A 16,553-nucleotide genomic window follows, 5' to 3' on the forward strand; every position below is an offset into this window, starting at 1 on the left:
GTCCTAAACATATATACATCTAACAACAGAGCGTCAAAATCTGAGGCAAAATCTGGTAGAACTGAAAAGAGAAATAAGCAAATCTACTATTATAACTATACTTCATGACCTGTCTTTCAGTAGTGGATAGCTCAAGAAAGCAGAAGTATCAGCTAGGATGTAATTGACCTGAACAGCCTTATTAATCAAGTTGACATTTATGGAAAACTCTATCCAATAGCAGCAGAATACATATTTTCAAGTTCACATGGAGCATTCACCAAGAAAGGATATATCCTGGTTCTTAAAGCACACTTAAATGAATTTAAAAGAATAAACAATAGAAAGTATGTTCTTGGACTACAGTGAAACTGAACTAGAAATCAATAGCAGAAAGACAGCTGAAAATTTCCCAAATAGTTGAAAATTAAACATTGTACTTCTAAATAATACTTGGTTCAAGACATTCTTAAGAGAAGTTTTTGAAATTTCTTTTTAATTAAATGAAAGTTAAAGTATAACTCATCAAAATTTGTAAAGTGGTACAAAAGCAAAGCTTAGAAGGAAATTTTTAACTGCATATGTTAGAAAAACTATCAAAAATCAATAATCTCAGCTTCTACCTTAGGACATAGAAAGAGAAAGAATAACAATTTAAGTCTAAGGCAAGCAGAACAAAAGAAATAAAATTTAGAACAGAAATGAAATTGAAAACAAAAATGATATAGAAAATTTGAAAACCCCAAAAGCTGGTACTTTGAAAAGATCAATCAAATTGGTAAAACTCTAGTTAGAATAACCAGGGATCAAAAAGAGAATGCTAATATCGGAAATGAGAGATCATTACTATTCCTATCATCATTAAAAAAATAATAAAAGAATGGTATGAGCAACTCTTTGCCCACAGTTTGATAATACAGATGGCTTAGATCAGTTTCTTGAAAGATAGAAACAACCAAAACTCACACTGAGAGACATAGTCTGAACAGGCCTATGACTATTAGTGATGTTATTTATTTTAATGATAGTCTTATAAGATAATAAATTTGCTTCTTTAATAATATAACATTTGATAATTTATCTAATAATATTATATTTGATACTTTAATAAACTGTTGAATAAATATTAAGCAAATTATTAAAGAAAAATATTTAAAACATTCCAAAAAGGAAAGCAGTAGCTTCTAATGGTTTAACTAATGACTTGTACAAAACATTTAAGGAAGAAAATAATACCAGTTCTCCACAATCTCTTCTAGAAAGTAGAAGAGAGAGCACTCACTCTGTGAGACTATCATTACCCAAATATCAGTTATAAGAAGAAAAACAATAGATGAATATTAATATCACTCATGAACTTAGATGTGAAAGTCGTCCACAACATAGTAGCAAAAATGAGTCCAATATATAAAAAGAACAATATACCACAGCCAATACTCCAGGTGTGCAAGACTGATTCAATGTAATGTAATCTACCATATCAATAAGCTAAAAAAGAAAAAAAAATTGTATGCTAATATCAATTGGTACAATTAAAGCATTTGATATATTCCAACACCTAATTGTAATAAAATCTCTCAGCAAACTAGGAATAGAGAGGAACCCCCTCAGCTTGATAAAACATATCTACAAACAAACTTCAGCTAATATTCTGAGAAACTGGATGCTTTTTCCCTAAGACGCTTCTAAGAAAAGGGATGGATGTTCTTTCTCAGCTCTCCTACTCAACATTTTACTGTAAGTCCTAGCTGGTGCAGTAAGATAAGAAAAGGAAAATCAGTGTATAAAGACTGGTAAGTGTGGTAGGCTGATAATGGCTCCCAAAAATAGATTTACATCCTCATCCCCGGAACCTGTGAACATTACCTTTTTTGGTGGGGAGAGCCTTTGGAGATGTGTTTAAGGATTTTGAAATGACATTGCTATTCTGGCTTATCCAAGTGGGCTCAAAATGTCATCCTATAAGCTCTGGGTTTGGAAGATCCCCTGTAGTAGAAAATGGCAACCCACTCCAGTATTCTTGCCTGGAAAATTCCACAGACAGAAGAGCCTGGTGGCCTATGGACCACAGGGTTGCAGAGAGCCAGACACGACTGAGCACTCATGCACACACATGCCCTTGTAAGAGAAAGGCAAAGGAATATTAAGCTCACAAACAGAAGGGAAAGTAATATGCAGATGGAGACAGAGCTTGGAGTGATGCAGGCAAGGAATGCTGGAAGCTATAAGAAGTCAAAGAGACAAGGAAGATGTGTCTCTTGAGAGCCTCCACAGGGAAGACAGCCCTGCTGACTCCTTGATTTTGGATTTATGGCCTCCAAAACAGTGAGAATAAACTTCTGTTGCTTTGAGCTACCTAGTTTGTTATAATTTGTTATAGCAATCACAAGAAATTAATACAAGAAGAAAGGTATAAAACTGTCTCTTTGTGAAGAAGACATGACTGTTTATGGAGAAAATCCCTCCAAAACAACAAACTCCTGAAGCTACTAAGTGAGTTTACCAAGGTTGCATGATATAAGTTTAATATACACAGGTTTGTTTCTTTCCTATTTACTGTACTGGACAATTGGAGTTTGAAATTTAAGAAAAACTGTTTACCATAGCAATCCATAATTGAAATAGGTGTAATCTAATCTAATGACACTTGCCCTTGATTATATGCATATTTGTTAGATTGTCAAATGACACCAAATGCTAATGAAGATACAGAGCAATAGGAACTCATTCATTACTGTTAGGAATGAAAAATGATATAACTACTTTGCAGGATAATTTGGCAGTTTTTTTCAAGGCTTAAAATATGGTCTTACTGTAAAATCTAGCAATTGCTCTCCTTGTTATTTACTCAACTGATTTGAAAATTGTTTATGTGCACACAAAGACCTGTTTATGAATGTTTATAGCAACTTTATTCATAATTGCCAAAAGTGAAAACAACTAAGATATCCTTTGTTAGATGAATGGATAAACAAATGGTGGAACAACCATGTAAGAGAATACTATTTATCAATAAAAAGAAGTGAACTATGAAGTCATAATCTACAACAATAGGAAGTGATTATTAATATGTACCCTTGATCCCTTGATAGCCTCTCTTCTGAGATGCTTAAAAGAATTTAGATGATATCCAATATTGTTTGTTTAAAAAATAATTTTATTTATTTATTTTTGGCTCTGCTGGGTCTTCATTGCTGTGCAGGCTTTTCTCTAGTTGCAGAGAGTGTGGGGCTACTCTTCATTGTCGCTCATGGGCTTCTCTTTGCAGTGGCTTCACAGGCTCTAGGGCGTGCGGGCTTCAGTAGTTGCAGTTCCTGGGCTTGAGAGCACAGTCTCATTGATTGTGATGCACGGGCTTAGTTGCTCTTCACCATGTTAGATCTTCCTGGAACAGGTATTGAACCTGTGTCTCCTGCACTGGCAGGCGGATTCTTAACCACTGAACCACCAGGGAAGCCTTGTATCCGATGTGGTACCCAAAGTCTTCTAGTGAATCAGTAGACACTGACACCTATTAGGAAAACACATCTTAGTATCAGTATGAATCTTTGGTGATGTTCTTTTACATCTATTTTCTGGCTTTCATTTCTTCTCTCTGCTTGTTATTTCTGATATTGTAGGGGCCAGGTATTGGTTCTGTAGTCCCATTCATTCATTCATTCATCAACTTAGCACATGCCTACTTCAGGGCCTTTGCACTTGCTTTTTCCCTCCTTGTGATGCTCTTTTCAAAGATTCCTTTCATCAGTCTCTGTATTTCACTCATCAGAAATACTTTTATGATGACTGTTTAATTGCAGCTATCTCCCCCCACCTCCATCACTCTCTTGCTCATTACATTGCATTACTTTTCTTCATCGCACTTACCTCCACCTGGCCTTTATTCATTCAGTCAGTTCAGTCACTCAGTCATGTCTGACTCTTTGTGACACCATGGACTGCAGCACCTGTCCATCACCAGTTCCCGGAGTTTACTCAGACTCATGTCCACTGAGTCGGTGATGCCATCCAACCATCTCATCCTCTGTCGTTCCCTTCTCTCCCTGCCTTCAGTCTTTCCCAGGATCAGGGTCTTTTCAAATGAGTCAGTTCTTTGCATCAGGTGACCTTCATTATGTGTTTATTTATTTATTGTCTTTTTCTTCTTGAGAATCTAGTCACAAGGGCAGGAACTTTGTTTTGTGTACTGATCTGTTCCCAGCAGGTAGGACAAAGTGCAACCCATAGTAAACTCCCAGTAAATACTCCTTGAATGAATGTAGGCACGACAGGCACATCTCCATTTCTTCCAGTGGGCCTTTAGGCCCAAAGGAAAGAAAGTTTCTGATGACCTGATTGGGTAGATCAGAATTCTCATAGTTCTTACATAGCCCTACCTAGGTCCCTGCTCCTTTTTGGTTTGTATAACATTGATAATTTTCAGAATCCTTTCACAGAGACTGTCTCTTTTGATTACTTCTATAACACTATGAGGCAAGTAAGAATTTCCAGACATATTTTATAAATGAGAAAGGTGAGGTGATGGAATTTGCAAGGTAAATGTCAGCCAGAGTTAGAAACCAGATCTCCTGACTTCTGGCTTATCAAGTGATTACATGGGATTTATGTTGCATCTCCACCTGCTCCCTGAATGTATGCTTTTGAGGGAAGGAGCTTGAATGATTTGTGTTTATATTTTCTGCTGTGCCTTTCACACTGTGCTTACTCAAGGAGTGTTGATTTGAACTTCTCTATCCACAGAGTCGTCCTGGAAGTGCCTTTTGCCCTTGAAGCTAGAGGGGGAAGTCCTGGCCACTTCTTTCCTCTACTTCTTTTGACCACCTTGATGGACGTTGGGAAAATCTCAGAGATTAGATTAGAAATGATTTCATGGATTCCATGGGCGTGGGCCCTAATTGCCCAGGAATCATCTGGGAACCTAGTTTCTATTTAGGTTATGATTTAGTTGGTTCAGTGTAGGATCTGGGGGTCTGCGTTTTTAACAAGCTCTCTGGTAGTGCCTGTGATGCTGAGCTGTGGTCCACAGAACAGTTTGAGGGTAGACTACCACATGAAGGATGGACCCTGTGTCTGACTGTGTGACCCTCACTAAGTTTTTTGGAGGCACTGTAGCACATGGGTTAAATGCTATTGCTTTGGTTAGAATTCTTCCTCCCTTACTTTACTGTTTGACCTCAAGCAAGTTACTTTCCTTTCAGTTCAGTTCAGTTGCTCAGTCGTGTCTGACTCTGCGACCCCATGGACTGCAGCATGCCAGGCCTCCCTGTCCATCACCAACTCCCGGAGTTTACTCAAACTCATGTCCACCGAGTCAGTGATGCCATCCAACCATCTCATCCTCTGTCGTCCCCTTCTCCTCCCACCTTCAATCTTTCCCAGCATCAGGGTCTTTTCAAATGAGTCACTTTGCATCAGGTGGCCAAAGTATTGGAGTTTCAGCTTCAACATCAGTCCTTCCAGTGAATATTCAGGACTGATCTCCTTTAGCATAGACTGGTTGGATCTCCTTGTAGTCCAAGGGACTTTCAAGAGTCTTCTCCAACACCACAGATCAAAAGCATCAATTCTTTGTTGCTCAACTTTCTTTAGAGTCCCAACTCTCACATCTATACATAACTACTGAAAAAACCATAGCTTTGACTAGATGGACCTTTGTTGGCAAAGTAATGTCTCTGCTTTTTAATATGCTGTCTAGGTTGGTCATAACTTTTCTTCCAAGGAGTAAGCGTCTTTTAATTTCATGGCTGCAGTCACCATTTCCTCCTTAAAAATTGGGATCATATTAGTACTTAACGCATACAGTTATTGTGAGGATTGAGTCAATACTTGTAAATCACTAGAATAGTGCATGGTACCCAGAGCTCAGTGACTCTTAACTATTCCTCTCCTCTGTCTCCTTGTGCTATTTTGTTAAACTGCATCAATAGGTTGAAGATACATTTGAGAGACAAGAAGTTGTTTAAAATATTTGCAAGTTGAAAATATGTGGTGTCTTTCATGAAAGTCACCGTCTAGTTGGAAGACAGCTTTTGTTAAGAAACAGTGCAATAGACATGAGCTAGTGATGATTCTCCTTATATTGTCACAGCCGTTCTGTGCACTTTGTACCGCACATAAGAAGATGAGGGGAAAATGAGTAGGCCCTCTAGTTTTGTAGTAGTCTGATGATATATGATGCTAAGCATAGGGCAAAAAATTGTTTCTATTTCTCTCAGTTTTCCATTAAATAAACCAACTTGGTTTTAGTTGATGATATGGAAATGTAGAGGCAAGAGCCCTAGGGGTCTGGAAGAATCCATTTGGTGCCTAATTTAATTCATTTTATAGTAAGAGGAACTTGGGAGACTCAGGAGACATGGATTAGATCCCTGGGTTGGGAAGATCTCCTGGAGCAGGGAATGGCAACACATCCAGTATTCTTGCCTGGAGAATCCCACGGACAGAGAAGCCTGGTGGCCTATGATCCCTGGGGTCACAAAGAGTCAGACATGACTTAGCGACTGAGCATACACACAAAGTAAGAAGAGAAAATATATGAACAGAATGACTTTAAAGAGAGATTTGGTTTTAGTTTTTCAAATAATTGATGAAAAATAAATTCCTCAGGGAAAAAAAGGTACAGGACTTGCTCCTTCCACCAACTCAAAAGTGAAAAAAAAAAGTAAGTGTTTTAATTAATTAATTTAAAAAATTGATATGGAGTTTTTCTTCCTTTTTTTTTTTTTTTTTAGGATCAGATTTTATTAAGACCTCTACGGGAAAAGAAACAGTAAATGCTACCTTCCCAGTAGCTATAGTTATGCTTCGGGCCATCAGAGATTTCTTCTGGAAAACTGGAAACAAGGTATTTTATTGCCAGCAAATCTTTCTTCCTTCAGAGTAAAGATGATGTTATTTATAATCCTAGTCACAGCCACTATAGCTGTCTTTATATGCAGATGCTGTGAATGCATTCCCGTTATTAAGATAAACGTTTAATTTACCTTTCATGACAAAAGAATACGTTCATGGGGAAAGAATGTGTGATTCACAGAAAAGTGAGGGTGAGTGAGGGAGTTAGCAGGTGTGATCAAGATGTAAACTCACTTTCTGTCCTTTTCTTAACCGAAGACAATGTTATCACTGACAAGAGATTCCTAAATGGCTTCTTTAACGAACTAATTCTGCCACAACACAGAGGCTTTCTGCTAAGGCGTTGGCCGGCGAAAACAGGTTAATGCAGAAATTAAACTTCCTTGAGGAATGGAAAGAATTGCAGAGTAACATTTATTGAATATGATAAGCTGTGGTGGTGATATGAAAAGTATGCAATATAATGGGAAATAATCTTTTCCTGTCATTATTGAAGGACACACATAAATTGGTTTTTCTGTTGGGAAACCCCCGGTCCAGAAAAACTTATTACTTTTAATAATATGAGGTGAAGAGAAAATTCTCGAGGAGATGAACTTATTAAACAAAATAATGAAATGCTGTGAAACAGCAGGGAAAAGGTAGCTAGACGTTATATAGCTCTTGAATTAAATATCCATTTTTGCGTTTTATGGCAGTCAGATGTGCTCTTTGGAAGACTGTTAAGCCGAGGAGGGTATATGCTCGCTTTTGTCAGCTTTTCGAAAAATAATACATATTTTTTGAAACATATGAATTTAAAAGGAAAAAATGCGTATGAGGTGTTTTTTTTAAAAAATGAGTTTGGATTTTCCTTTTCACTTCAAGTTGCTTGTTTAGCTGCAAATTATCTCAAAGGATTACGTTTTTTTTTTTTTACATCATGGGAGAGAAAGGTAATTTTTTTTTTTTTTTTAAATGAGACTTTGCCTTCACGAAAGGCATCTTTTAAAACCAATCTCTTGATGTCTGCTGAATAGAAACCCAAAAAAGAACTTTAATCCTTTGCCAGCTGGGATGTGATGACTTTATATGTGACTGTATTTCAGTTTATTTTGGAATTGGAGACCTTTCTTAGAAGGTACCTAGGTTTAAGAGGAGATGAGCTCCTTCAGAATACCTCTATATCTTAGAAGAGTACAAATAGGATAAATATCTACTGTGGCCTACATAGGAAAGTTGACTTAACTTGCGTAACCTCTACTTGGTAGCCTTTCTGCAATGATCTAAATTTAAAAACAATTTTTTTTTTTTTTTTTTTTTTAAAGAAAGGCTGTAAATATGAGAACTCTGTCTTCGGGACCCTCAAATGAGACCACCACCACTCACTAGACCAGAGGTTACTCTCAGCCAAAAAGCATTCCAATAGATGCAAAGTTTTTTGTTGTTTTTTTTTTAAAGAGTTTTTTGATGTGGGCCATTTTTTTAAAGTCTGTATTGAATTTGTTTCAATATTGCTTCTGTTTTATTTTGATTTTTTGGCTGTGAGGCATATGGGATCTTAGCTCCCTGACCAGGGATTGAACCCTCAGCTCCTGCATTGGAAGGGGAAATCTTAACCACTGGACTGCCAGGGAAGTACTGATGTGAAGTTTTTTGTACTTCCAAATGCCTGGGCCCTCACCCCTGGCAGCCCTGGGTCAGGGATAGTCCTCAAGCATCTCTATCTCTACGTTCATAAGCTCTATGATGTAGTTGCTCAGGGGTGCCCAGCTCTTTGCAACCCCATGGACTGTATCCCACCAGGCTTCTCTGTGGGATTTCCCAGGCAAGAATACTGAAGTGGGTTGCCATTTCCTTTTCCAGATGATCTTCCTGGTCCAGGGATTGAACCTGTATCTCCTGCATTGGCAGGTGATTTTTTTTACCACTGAGCTACCAGAGAAGCCCTTGTAAGCTCCACAGTCAGGGCTGAAATTCTCCATTGGGCACCCAGTCCTGTATTGTTTTTAACAAACATTCATTGATTCACTCATTGAGCTGTTATCTGAAAAGTGAACACGTCCCTTCCTGAAAGAACCCTTACACAAGAATTTCAATAAAAGTTTTAACTGTTCAATGATCTAGATCAGGGTAGAGAGGGAGGAACAGTTTGCTGTCTTTCATGACTTTCTTTTTAACTGTATTGCCCCTTTCCTTAGCTAATAAAGTTCATCCTGGTTTTACTGAGAAGCAGGTAGAAGTCAGTTCATATTCATCTGGATCACATTTGACTTCACAAAGAAAGGACCTGGTGCAAATCAGGGGCATTTTCTCGGAGTGTTGACAAGCTGTCCGGGCAACCCTTAGACGGTGAAGCTTCCACATCATTGATTTAAGGGATGTTTTAAAATGTAATGGGTTGCCTTCCAGACCATGATTAGTGTCACTCTTGAGAAGCAGAGGTTTGCTATTTCATAACCGATTTCATTGCAGATTTATGTTTTCCGTATTCTCTCCCTTAAAAAGAGACAGGAAAAACTTATGCTAGAAACTCTGTTTCAAAACATTGCCAAATAGACTTGCTGATACAACAGAATTATATAGAAAAATCTGTGTGCAGTACTGCCTAATTGACAGAAAATGCTCCTATGATTAACATGTATGCTATTATCAGCTCACTGATTTTTTTTTTTTTTTTTGCCTTATCTCAATAAATAGCCTCACTCCACTTAGCTTCTCCCATCCTCACCTCCCCTTACTCTTACAAGGTCACCTGGGCTCCAGAGTGATAGGCAGATGTACTTAGAATCTCTGCGTGGCTGTTGCTTAACTGTGTGACATGTGACCGAGGCAGGGAAACCAGTGAGGGGACTTCTGCCGATGTTCCCGTGAGGACTGACGAGGGTCTGAACTAAACCAGTGGAACCGAGAGTTGAGAGGAAAGCGTGTGTGGGTGTGGAGGGGGATTCAGAGGGTGGGCTTGGTGATACGGACTGTTGGTCATTGGATGCGGTGTGGTAAGGAAAATGGGGGAGGCCAGTTTAGCTAGAAGTTTCCAGCTTGGGTTTGTTGACCTAAAGCAAGTAAACTGCCAGCTATTTCTCCAGCAAAGATGGATTTATTGGGGATCAGTGAACATGGTGAGCCACATGCAACTCCCTGCAGGGCAGGGGAAGAAGAATGCTTGAGAGGAAAAGGAAGATGGGAGGGATAGTAAACAAGGAGTCTGGAGCTATTCACAAGCTGAGTCCTTGCCAGGAAAGAAGAGTCTCTCTTCTTCCTGTTATCTGGGAGTAAGAGCCCCCGACTCTATTTAATTGAGGTTTCCTTTTCTTTTTAAAAAAATTTATTTGGTTGCATTGGGTCTTAATTGTGGCATAGGGCATCTTTCCTTGTGGCGAATGGGCTCAGTAGTTGCAGAAACGCAGGATGTGGGGTCTTAGGATGAGGGATCAAAACCATGTCCCCTGCTTTAGAAGGTGGATTTTTAATGACAGGACCACCAGGGAAGTCCCTAATTGAGGTTTCTGTTTACTCATTTTTTTTTATAGGCTGATAATGGACCATATACTTATTGTTTCCCTTCTCTGGCATTCTGCTAGCAACTCCCCCCACCACTCCCCCTCACTGGTGCTCCCCAGCAGAGCAACCAAACTCTTGAGTGGTCAAATGTGTGAGCTTCATTCCTTGGGCTTTGGGTATTTACTCTATCGGAGAGTCAAGTTCTTAAGAAAAGTATTTCTAGATAAGCAGGTTTTACTGTATATAGGACACATCTATCCTTTTCTAATGGACTCAGGGACATCATTTGTAGACATCAGATACTGGCTGAATTGTGCTGTTGGTGGTCACCTTCAGAGACTGCTAAAGTGTGAAGGGCCCCTACATTGTCTTTTTCTCCTGTGCTTATTTAGCTGTTTGGCTGTTTTATGCAGCTCGGTCTACTGACAACTTAAAAGTCCCTGTAGTTCAGTTGATTAAAATAACTGTCACCTTTCCTTGCTGGTTGCTGTGGTTTGGTTAGTATGGCCTCCCTGATTCTTTCTTCTCATTTTAAACCCACGAATGTATCTTTTGCAGCTCAGATTGAAGGGCCAAAAGGTGTACGTTTCCCGTGGCCTCCTGATAGAAATGGAGAATGAATGGGCTCTTGAGCTGTGTTTTCCTGTTTATTGACACCTCTCTTGTTTATCCCAGGTTCACAGCTATAGTCTAGATGGTTAAGGCTTATGGCTTTCCAGCACGTGAAATGTTAATGAGGGTTATTAACTCTCATTAGTGTCTCCTTGGAAGCAGTGACATTCTTCCCATTAATCTTGGAAAAGTCATTTTGTCCTGTGAATGGGCTTGAGTCAGTGCTCTCAGTGCTGGGGGAAGTGAAATAGGCTTTAGAAAAGAGAGAGGATGGAGACCCTGTATTAACACAAGACCAGTTTTGAAAGCAACGCAGTAACAATACTAAGCATTGTTCTCTTTCCCATGTCCCCTTTCAGGTAGGCTTTAAACCGGCCGGAGGCATCCGCAGCGCGAAGGACTCCCTTGTGTGGCTCTCTCTCATAAAGGAGGAGCTGGGAGATGAGTGGATGAAGCCTGAACTCTTTCGAATAGGTGCCAGCACTCTGCTTACCGACATTGAGAGGCAGGTGAGGAGCCTCAGCCCGCTGTCCTTGGAACACCTGACAAGTATTTTTAAGAAAGAAATAAAAAGTCACTTATTTAAAAAGGTGTTACAGATGGACAACGGGCAAATGAAAAGTGCTCTACGTCACTAATCGTTCAAGAAATGAGATCAAAACTACAGTGAGATATCACCTCACACTGGTTAGAATCAGTTCAGTTCAGTCGCTCAGTCGTGTCTAGCTTTTTGCGACCCCGTGGACTGCAGCAGGCCAGGCCTCTCCGTCCATCTCCAACTCCCGAAGTTTACTCAAACTCATGTCCATTGAGTTGGTGATGCCGTCCAACCATCTCATCCACTGTCGTCCTCTTCTATTTGCCATGAAGTGATGGGACCAGATACCATGATCTTAGTTTTCTGAATGTTGAGCTTTAAGCCAACTTTGTCACTGTCCTCTTTCCCTTTCATCACAAGGCTCTTTAGTTCTTCTTTACTTTCTGCCATCAGGGTGGTGTCATCTGCATATCTGAGGTTATTGATATTTCTCCTGGCAATTTTGATTCCAGCTTATGTTTCATCCAGCCCAGCGTTTCTCATGATTATTTAACTGCATAGAAGTTAAATAAGCAGGAGGACAATATACAAGCCTTGACGTACTCCTTTTCCTATTTGGAACCAGTCTGTTGTTCCATGTCTAGTTCTGACTGTTGCTTCCTGACCTGCATACAGATTTCTCAAGAGACAGGTCAGGTGGTCTGGTATTCCCACCTCTATCAGAATTTTCCACAATTTGTGGTGATCCACACAGTCAAAGGCTTTGGTATAGTCAATAAAGCAGAAATAGATGTTTCTCTGGAACTCTCTTGCTTTTTCGGTGATCCAACGGATGTTGGCAATTTGATCTCTGGTTCCTCTGCCTTTTCTAAATCCAGCTTGAACATCTGGAAATTCACGGTTCATGTATTGCTGAAGCCTGGCTTGGAGAATTTTGAGCATTACTTTACTAGCGTGTGAGATGAGTGCAGTTGTGCAGTAGTTTGAGCATTCTTTGGCATTGCCTTTCTTTGGGATTGGAATGAAAACTGACCTTTTCCAGTCCTGTGGCCACTGCTGCATTTTCCAAATGTGCTGGCATATTGAGTGCAGCACTTTCACAGCATCATCTTTTAGGATTTGAAATAGCTCAACTGGAATTCCATCACCTCCACTAGCTTTGTTCATAGTGATGCTTCCTAAGGCCCAATTGACTTCACATTCCAGGATATCTGGCTCTAGGTGAGTGATCACCATTGTGATTATCAGGGTCATGAAGATCTTTTTTGTGTAGTTCTTCTGTGTATTCTTGCCATCATCAAAAATGTCCATCGTCAAAACATCTACAAATAAATGCTGGAGAGGGTCTGGAGTAAAGGGAACACTCCTACACTGTTGGTGGGAATGTAAATTGGTGCAGCCACTGTGGAAAACCCTATGGAGGTTCCTTAAAAAAGTAAAAATGGAACTACCACATGATCCAGCAATCCCACTCCAGGGCATTATATCCAGAGAAAACTCTAATTCAAAAACATACGTGCACACTGATGTTCATAGCAGCCCTATTTATAGTAGCCAGGGCATGGAAGGAACCTAAATGTCCATTGAGAGGGGAATGGCAAAGAAGATGTGCATATATATAACATGCAATAGAATATTATTCAGCCATTAAAAAAGCATGAAATAATGCTATTTGAAGCAATGTGGATGGACTTGGAGATTATTATACTTGGTGAAATAGGTCAGATAGAAAAGGACAAATATTTTATGGAATCACTTATATGTAGAATCTAAAAAAATAATATAAATGAACCTATTTACAAAAGAAAAATAGTCTCACAACTTAGAAAACAAACTTTATGGTTTCTAAAGGGGAAAGGGGAGGTGGGGTAACTTACGAGTTTGGGATTAACATACAAACTACTATACATGAAATGGGTTAGAAACTAGGATTTACTGTATAGCACAGGGACCTATGTTCAATATCTTGTAATAACCTATAATGGAAAATAATCTGAAAAAGAATATATTTGTGTGTGTATGTGTATATATATATAAATCACTATGCTGTGTGCCTGAAGGTAACACAGCATTGTAAATCAACTTCAATTTTTTTTTTTTTAAAAAAAGCATTTATTGGACTGTGAGAACAAGAGATGAAAACTCAGCTCCTTGACCTCATCATACCCCACTTGCCTTCTTCCAAGCAAACTTCCACCTGAAGTAAAGTTGGAAGGATATTCTGCTGAAGTACATAACAGTGGGGCTTCATAATGAAATATTAACCAAAATCATTATGTAGTAGTGTAATTATTAATTGATATGAATAGGAATATAATAACTGGTGAATAAACTCTGTTTTCTCCACAGATTTACCATCATGTGACCGGAAGATATGCAGCCTACCATGACCTCCCCATGTCTTAGATCATCAACAGATTCCAAAAACGTCCTTTGCAACAATGTGTAAAAATTATCTATGTGATTGCTAAAGTTATTTAATTAAAAAATGGGGGGATAGATAGTTTCCCCCCCCCCTTAAAATTTCCATTGAATTTAGCTTAAAGAATGAATGGAAAAAAAACAACTAATCTACACATGGTCCCCATTTCAGGCATATCTGAAATGATCTGAATTACTAGATCTCCAGGGTTAATTTTGCAAAGGTTTTCTTTTAAGAACTCTGAGTAAAATGTTAATGATAGCTTTGATAATGTTAAATTCTAAGGAAGTGAATATTGACTTGCCCAAGAATCACAATGTGGCAAAAGAAAATGAAGCACCCCGAACTTCTCTTGCTCTTCCAAACTACTTCAGGACTAATTTCCTAATCACTCAGCATGAATTTCCTGCCATGATAATTTGTCTTTAATTTTCTCAACAGATATGCTCTTTTACTAATTGTTTTACTAATGAAATATCTGTCATTTTATATGAAACTATGGATATCATTGAATATTTTTAATGAAAAAAATTCCTATTGTTTATTAAAAAAAACTTTAAATTGTAGTAATACATGTTGAAAAGGTAATCTATTAAACTTGAAAAGAGATTTTATCAATGATTTTCTAAGTCTCTCTAGTAGAGTCCTTGTGTCTTTATCTAAACAAAATACCCGTGTACATTATTAACAAGTACCACTTATGTCTTATATTCTGAAACTTTTTCCTGGTAGAGTGAATAGGAAAGAAACAGCAGACCCTAACATAGTACGTAGTATGTGTGAAGCTCCTTATGTATATAAATTTACTTTAGCCTTTATTTAATCTCTTGGTACAGTAAGGTTAGTATAGTAAGGTTTTGAATCCTCACAACGGTCAGTATTGATGTTATCATCCTTTTATACAGATGAGGGACTGAGGAACAGAGAGCTTAAGCAACTTGGCAAAGGTCAAGAGCTCAGAATTAGCAGAGTCGGGAATCAATGCCAGGCAGGCAGTATGGCTCCTGAGTCTGTGTTGTCACCGCAGGTACGTAAAACTGTCCCCCGGCCCTCAGAGACACATAGCCAGAGCCCCCAGTCAGCTGTGGGGGACAGTAATCTGCTTTGGGGGCTACTGGTTCATTTACTCATTGTCTCTCTCAGCTCCCCTCCTCCCACCTTTGTAGAAATTAAGTTTTCTTAAATGCTGATTTTCATGGAGAGCATCTTTTTTTCCTCCCTGCACAAGTCTCCAGCTACTCATAAGTGGAGAACACTGCATTGGGAATTGGTTTTGGTTTTGTTTTTTTCTCTGCTGAATTCTAACCCCGCCTCTTCCTCTTTCTAGCTTTGTGACCTTGGTCCTGTCTGTTCACGTGTCTGAGCCTCAGTTTCTTCATCTGTAAGGTTAAAGGAGTTGGTGCAGGTGATACCACGATTCGTTCAGACCTCAAATTATATTACCTTAAAGATAATGATAACACATCCAAGATAATGGTTTATGGCTATAAAGAGAAAACACTTTAGCAGCAACCTAAATTAAAATTTGCCTCTCAGAAGTCAATTAGGCACGTCACTCAAAGCACCTCTCCGACTGTGAATGAAATGATGAAAAATAAGAGTGGAGAAGAAATTCTGCTTTCCCCCACAGCTTAGCAGAGAGCAAATTTTGACTTATGCCTCTGGATGTGGTCAGTGGCTCTGAATGCCATTTCCACTGTCATAACATGCTGGTCCACATGCCCACCAGCACAATGGCCAGTCACCTTTGGAGAAGAAACTTTGCAGAAAAATAATTACATTCCCTCACCTTTGAAGCTATTTCAATTTCACAGGGGTTTCTGTTTTCCTCCCATTAAACCCAGCTGGTCATTTCAGTTGATCAAGTGAACAGGCATCATTATCTTCAATTCTGATTTATATGAGGCATCCACTGAAATTGACCTCTGCGGACAATTATAGATTCACATAGGAAATTAAGACTGGTGAGTCCCTCAAACTTATTAGAGGCTGATGAGAATGGCCTGATCTAAAGGCAAGTAATCATATATTTGGGAGGACAGTTTATTCTAGGGACTGTCAGCCCCTTCATCAGCAATGTCTGCCCTTTACCTGGCTCTTGAAATCAAATGTACCACAGATGACTTCAATAGGAAAACACTAGTAAATGTGGATTGCCATGAACACATAAGAGGAAGAGATCATTTCTGAGGTGACCATGATTTACTGCAAGCAGATTTGTGTACTTTGGGACAGAGGGAGCAGATGCTTTATACAATCAGAAGATGAGTCACTGTGTTCTGTATGTAAAGCTTGTAAGTTAATGAAAGCAACTCCTACCCCACCCTTACCCCTTCCTCTGTAAAAATTGTTGCAGTTCAAGAAAGCAGAATTTAAGCCTGAAAGATATTTTTAAACAAACAACCCATCATATCACTTAGGGGCTTAAGAAGACTTTAGAGAATATCTAGTTCTATGTTTTCACGAGAGGAAAAAAAGAAACTCCAAGTGGGAAAGTCAGTATTGCAAGATGATGCAGAAAATCAGAACTGAGCCCAGAACCTATTAATAGATCCACCTCACCCCATGAAATGATTTACAAGACGTAGCCAGGACTTTGGAATTAAATGTGTCTTACTTGTTCATATACTCTGCCATACCAAATAATTATGTTTGTCATCATGTGAA

General features: G+C 38.9%; 1 protein-coding gene across 2 annotated transcripts in view; it reads left to right on the plus strand.

Moving 5' to 3' along the window:
* Nucleotides 1-14,507, plus strand: part of DERA (deoxyribose-phosphate aldolase) — a 110,372-nt gene extending 95,865 nt beyond the window's left edge. The window contains exons 7-9 of one of the 2 annotated variants that reach the window (XM_061125084.1): nucleotides 6,711-6,823; nucleotides 11,286-11,435; nucleotides 13,814-14,507. In XM_061125084.1, coding sequence (XP_060981067.1) covers nucleotides 6,711-6,823; nucleotides 11,286-11,435; nucleotides 13,814-13,870 — 320 coding nt within the window. In that variant the 3' untranslated portion in view covers nucleotides 13,871-14,507. The remainder of the gene's footprint in view (nucleotides 1-6,710; nucleotides 6,824-11,285; nucleotides 11,436-13,813) is intronic. The other variant, XM_061125086.1, reaches the window with a different exon arrangement.
* The last annotated feature ends 2,046 nt before the right edge of the window (nucleotides 14,508-16,553 follow it).

This window comes from Dama dama, chromosome 22 (assembly GCF_033118175.1).
Source record: "Dama dama isolate Ldn47 chromosome 22, ASM3311817v1, whole genome shotgun sequence".
NCBI lineage: Eukaryota > Metazoa > Chordata > Mammalia > Artiodactyla > Cervidae > Dama > Dama dama.